A 6,371-nucleotide genomic window follows, 5' to 3' on the forward strand; every position below is an offset into this window, starting at 1 on the left:
AGCGCTCTGTATTGTTATAACAATTGTCCAAATGCGCAATCGTCAACAGCTCAGGACACGTCCGAATCTCCATGAGAAAGCCCCCTGCGAAAGTGTCCCAGTGAGCCGAACAGAACAGGTTTAATCGACTCTCGGAGGAGGGGAGCCGCGGAGCCATTTTGTAGTTATTTAAAACTTGCCGGTGGAATAATGTGACTGCGCTCCGTGGACACTATTGATACTTCAAAACTTCACCATGAAGGATAAAAGAAAAAGGGAGAGGGATAGTTAATGTTTTTGTGGAGGTGTTGAATGGGATTTGTTGGAGTTTTAAACCATGGAATTACCGATGTATTGGATCTGGGTATGTGTTCTATTCAATGTGCCCTTGCTGGGATGTTTCGAGCTACACCTTTCGGAGACGTTACAAACTGGGACCGTTTTGGCAAATTTGTCCCTGGGGCCCGGTTGGACTTACAAAATCGACAGGACTTTAACTCCTAAATACATTCAGAACTTTTTACAAGTGGAATGGCAAGAAGGAGCTCTCCGTATGTACCGAAAAGTGGATTGTGTGCGCTTATTGAGGAACCCGGTGCCTGTCTATATCAGGATAGGGTCGTTGACGTCTGAAAATTTTGTTTTGACACATTTCAATACATTTGTACACGGACAGGACTGTTTTATCAAATACAAGAGAAAGAGGATAATAGGTAAGCCCGACATTCACATCAATTACCTTTCCAAACTGGAATCAACTTCCTGCTTATCCGCAGGTAATTTGCTTGTGAATGTAACAGACCTTTTGCCTGCCTTTACGCGAAATACCACTTTTTCTGCTTCATGTACTACTGGGAAAGACTTGAGAGCAGTATTTAAACATGGCAATCTATTGCTGGACGACGACTACTGTTTGGGTCACGGAGAGCTGAGCGAGGTGCATTTGCATTGTACACTGCGTGCTCTGAGTGATTGGCGCGTCCGCGTCTCCGTGCGCGCGAGGTTGCGGTTGGTGACAGTGGTTGAGGGAGAGAGCCATGAGCAGTTATCATCATCACACACCATCCAGATTGTGCCTGGCAAATGGAACCACCGAAAACGGAGAAATGTGAACACACCCCCCCAGTTTCAGCTCCCCAACTACCAGGTGTCTGTTCCCGAGAATGAACCATCAGGGACCCGCGTCATCACACTAAAGGCCACTGATCCTGATGATGGAGAGGCCGGTAGAATAGAGTATGGAATGGAGGCCCTCTTTGACAGCAGATCCAACGACTTTTTTGTAATAAACCCTCAGACAGGTGCTATTACAACAGTGCAGCCTTTAGACAGGGAGGTCAAAGACACACACGTCTTCAAAGTAATGGTAACAGATAACGGCTCCCCACAGCGCTCAGCCACGTCTTACCTCACCGTGACGGTCAGCGACACCAATGACCACGGGCCGGTGTTCGAGCAGACTGAATACCGGGTAACCATACGGGAGAATGTAGAAGTGGGCTTTGAGGTCATGACCATAAGAGCCACAGACGGGGACGCACCCTCCAACGCCAATATGGTCTATAAAATAGTCAACAGCGACGGAGTGAACGCTGGTTTTGAGATCGACCCACGCCACGGGCTGGTGAGGATCAGAGAGCGGCCCGACAGAGAGACCATGTCCCAGTACCAGCTGATCGTGGAAGCCAACGACCAGGGGAAAGACCCTGAACCCCGGAGCGCCACGGCCACCGTCAACATCTCTGTAGAGGACGAGAACGACAACTACCCCCAGTTCAGTGAGAAACGTTACGTGGTCCAAATCCCTGAGAACGTGGCCGTCAACTCTAAAGTCACTCAGGTCGAGGCCACGGACAAAGACGAGGGAAACAACGCTAAGGTCCACTACAGCATCATCAGTGGCAACGTAAAGGGACAATTCTACATCCACTCTCCCACTGGGGTCATCGATGTCATTAATCCCCTGGATTACGAGATGATTAGGGAGTATAATTTACGGATTAAAGCTCAGGATGGCGGCAGGCCTCCGTTGATCAATGGGACTGGGATGGTGGTGGTCCAGGTGGTTGACGTAAATGATAACGCTCCTATGTTCGTCAGCACGCCGTTCCAAGCCACTGTGCTCGAGAATGTGGCCATTGGCTACTCAGTAATCCACATCCAGGCTATAGACGCTGATTCTGGGGATAATGCCCGTCTGGAGTACCGTCTCACCGACACCTCCGCTGGTTTCCCCTTCACCATCAACAACAGCACTGGGTGGATCACGGTCGCCGTGGAGCTCGACAGGGAAACCACTGAGTTCTATACCTTCGGCATGGAAGCAAGGGATTGTGGGATACCTGTGATGTCATCCTCGGCCAGCGTGAGCATCACGGTCCTAGATGTGAACGACAACATCCCGACCTTCACAGAGAAGGTGTATTCTCTAAAGATTAATGAGGATGCTGTGGTGGGGACCAGTGTGTTGACAGTGACAGCCGTCGACAGGGATGTAAATAGCGTCGTAACCTATCAGATCTCTAGCGGAAACACCAGGAACCGTTTCGCCATCACCAGTCAGAGTGGAGGCGGGCTCATCACCTTGGCATTACCCTTAGACTACAAACAGGAGCGCCAGTACATCCTGACGGTGACGGCCTCGGACGGCACGCGTTATGACATGGCACAGGTGTTCATCAACGTCACGGACGCCAATACGCACCGTCCCGTGTTCCAGAGCGCCAACTACCAGGTGATGATTAGCGAGGACCGGCCCATAGGGTCCACCGTGGTCGTCATTAGCGCCACCGACGAAGACACGGGTGAGAACGCTCGCATCACGTACATCATGGAGGACAACGTACCCCAGTTTAAGATCGACCCCGACACGGGCGCCATCACCACCCAGATGGAGATAGACTACGAGGACCAGGCGTCGTACACGCTAGCCATAATTGCCAGGGACAACGGCATTCCTCAGAAGTCCGATACAACCTATGTGGAGATAATAATCCTGGATGCCAACGACAACACACCTCAGTTCCTACGGGACATGTATCAGGGGACTGTATTCGAGGACGCACCCGTTTACACCAGTGTGCTCCAGATATCTGCCTCCGACAGGGACTCCGGGTCCAACGGTAGGCTGAGCTACACCTTCCAGGGTGGAGATGACGGGGAGGGGGACTTCTTCATCGAGCCCTACTCTGGCATCATCAGAACAGCCAGGAAGCTAGACAGAGAGAACGTGCCTGTGTATACCCTGAAGGCCTTCGCTGTGGACAAGGGGATTCCTCCTCTCAAAGCAGCGGTGGACATCCAGGTGTCGGTGCTGGATATTAACGACAATGCGCCCGTGTTCGAGAAGGACGAACTGTTTATCTACGTAGAGGAGAACAGTCCCGTCGGTTCCGTTGTGGCTCGGATCAGCGCCACCGACCCAGATGAGGGAACCAACGCTCAGATCATGTACCAGATCGTCGAGGGGAACATTCCTGAGGTCTTTAAGCTGGACATCTTCAAAGGCGACCTCACCGCCCTTACGGACCTCGACTACGAGTCCAGAACCGAGTACGTCATTGTGGTCCAGGCCACGTCCGCTCCCCTCGTCAGCCGGGCCACAGTCCACATCCGTTTAGTCGACATCAATGACAACGACCCGGTTCTGCAGAACTTTGAGATTATCTTCAACAACTATGTGACCAACAAGTCCAATAGTTTCCCCTCAGGGATCATAGGGAAGGTGCCTGCCCATGACCCGGACGTGTCGGATAAACTCCACTACAGCTTTGAGTCGGGGAATGAGCTGAACCTACTGGTGCTGAACGCAGACACGGGGGAACTAAAGCTCAGCAGAGACCTGGATAACAACAGACCTCTAGAGGCCCCCATGACTGTCTCTGTCTCCGGTAAGAGCACCTCGAATGTATAAATGCAAAGGGCTGAGCCGCTTATTACCATGTCTTATTATTATTATTATTACCTGTAATGACCTGTCTTATTACCTAAAGAAAACGCCTTGTTCGTAAATCATATTCTTCTGGCCTTCTATTTAGAGGTTTAAAATAGGCCTAGTTTCCTGCTGGCAGAGTTGAATGAGTAAGCAAAGGAATTTATTCAAGATGGATATCTCAGTGGGGATTTTCATGGTCTGGTATGACCGAGAGTTGAATTAAATGATGCGAAGAAGCATTTGAAAGTAAGCTATTTTGGTTTTCCACTCTTTCCAGTCACCTGAAATAGTTTGCTGCTTGCAGAGTGGAAAAAGTGTAATAAATATATGTGAGATAGAGAATAGATATCACAGTTGTAATATCATATTGTGGTCCTCTGTAGCTCAGCTGGTAGAGCACGGCGCTTGTAACGCCAAGGTAGTGGGTTCGATCCCCAGGACCACCCATACACAAAAATGTATGCACGCATGACTGTAAGTCGCTTTGTTATATTATATGTATCGTCTGGAACTGTGTGTAGTTGACTGCGCGTTCTATTGAAGCGACGCGGAGCTTAGGCCCTAGCTGAAGTGCTGTCTGTGTTTAGTGAGTGGTAGGATCTGGTTCTTCTGCTTTATACTGTTTGTGTGATACTGTACTGTGGTGGTTGCCTGGGTTCATAAACGGTGCTATTAGACCAGGTGCCCTTATTTTTTAAACCAATGTTGTTTTTTTTTCACTGCAGAAATGCGGTTTGCCCATATCAACATCATGGCACGCGAGACACCTTCTTCAAAGAACTCACGTTAGATGTGAACAGCTTATGTTGTCCCCTTTTTTCACTTAGGTTAGCAGGAATGGTTAAGTGTGATGATCAAAACTGCTGCAATGTCTGTCTCACGCATTCACACACTGAAATGGTTCTCGTGCTTTACATAGCCTTAGTCAGCAGTTCGTGCTGGGGGATTTTGCTGCAATTTCGGTGAAAACGAGGAGTGCCTTGTTGCTGATTATGTTGTACAGCCCATACAGTGTAGTGTAATATATGTAAGATGGGTTATCTGCATTCGTCGGTACGTCACGCAGAAATAATTTGTGTGAAAGATGTCCTCTTATACAGCAGTAGACTTTGTTCTGTTAAGTTAAAGATTACACTAATGCAAACACCCATAGCTCACACCCTCACATAGACACTGTAGTAGAGGTTCTTTTTTATTTTATTTTAGTCATTTAGCAGACGCTCTTATCCAGAGCGACTTACAGTTAGTGAGTGCATACATTTTCATACTGGCCCCCCCGTGGGAAACAGAACCCACAACCCTGGCAATGCAAGCGCCATGCTCTACCAACTGAGCTACAGGGGACTATTTCAACTGTAATATAGAGCATTGATGTTATACAGGCCTTCATATTGACTTGTTTCAGGCAGAAGTGGGAGAGAGGCATCCTATCCCCATGAGAGAATGCTGTCATTTTGACAGCTGTTTGTCTCTCTGTGAAGGCTTTTCTTTCAAATCGCATCAAGTTCCCGAAATGGCAAATTGCCTAGCACCTTTAAGGTCTCTCTCTCTCTCTCTCTCTCTCTCTCTCTCTCTCTCTCTCTCTCTCTCTCTCTCTCTCTCTCTCTCTCTCTTCTCTCTCTCTCTCTCTCTCTCTCTCTCTCTCTCTCTCTCTCTCTCTCTCTCTCTCTCTCTCTCTCTCTCTCTCTCTCTCTCTCTCTCTCTCTCTCTCTCTCTCTCTCTCTTTCTATTTACCAAGAATGAAACCTCTCTAAGCCTTTCCTTCTCAACCATAATTAGTTTCTCAATGACTTGTCTTTTCTGTGTAACAAAAGACAGTCTGGCCCTATGAGTGTCCAGAGGTTCGTGGTCACTAGTCCCTTGTGTCCTACATTCATAAGCCCTGCTTTCACATTCGCCAATAACAATTGGGACTCTTGAGGTCTCCTTGACAATGCTGACCCCCGGCTGTCCCTCGAGGGGCACCCCTGCCCCCCTCCATCAGACCATCAGAATAATGTGTTTTCACACACACACACACACACACACACACACACACACACACACACACACACACACACACACACACACACACACACACACACACACACACACACACACACACACACACACACACACACACACACACACACATTCCAACCCCCAACCTTCCTCCTCACTACTCCAGACACACCCTGATGTCAAATGTTAGGTAACCATTAACACTGGTGCTCTGACATCTCAACCTCAGGCCCAGGGGAGAGGAAGGGCCCTCTAGGGACAACAGGAGACCAGACTGAGATGGACCTCTACAGCCTGCTACTGGCTCCCTTTACTAATGAAACACTAGCCCTTCTCTCTCTCTTCTCTGTGAGAAAGTGACATGGCTCAAATTCATTCAGAGCTTTGGAAGATTAGGCCCAATATTAGGGCCTATGAGAAAGGAAACAAATATTTGTTCCAAAAAACAATTATATTA

General features: G+C 48.7%; 1 protein-coding gene across 1 annotated transcript in view; it reads left to right on the forward strand.

Moving 5' to 3' along the window:
- The first annotated feature begins 196 nt into the window (after positions 1 to 196).
- LOC311129228 (cadherin EGF LAG seven-pass G-type receptor 1-like) overlaps positions 197 to 6,371 on the forward strand; it is a 135,327-nt gene continuing 129,152 nt past the window's right edge. The window contains exon 1 of the mRNA XM_084161529.1: positions 197 to 3,869. Coding sequence (XP_084017655.1) covers positions 317 to 3,869 — 3,553 coding nt within the window. The 5' untranslated portion in view covers positions 197 to 316. The remainder of the gene's footprint in view (positions 3,870 to 6,371) is intronic.

Source organism: Coregonus lavaretus (assembly GCF_964263955.1).
Source record: "Coregonus lavaretus genome assembly, chromosome: 5".
Classification (NCBI taxonomy): domain Eukaryota; kingdom Metazoa; phylum Chordata; class Actinopteri; order Salmoniformes; family Salmonidae; genus Coregonus; species Coregonus lavaretus.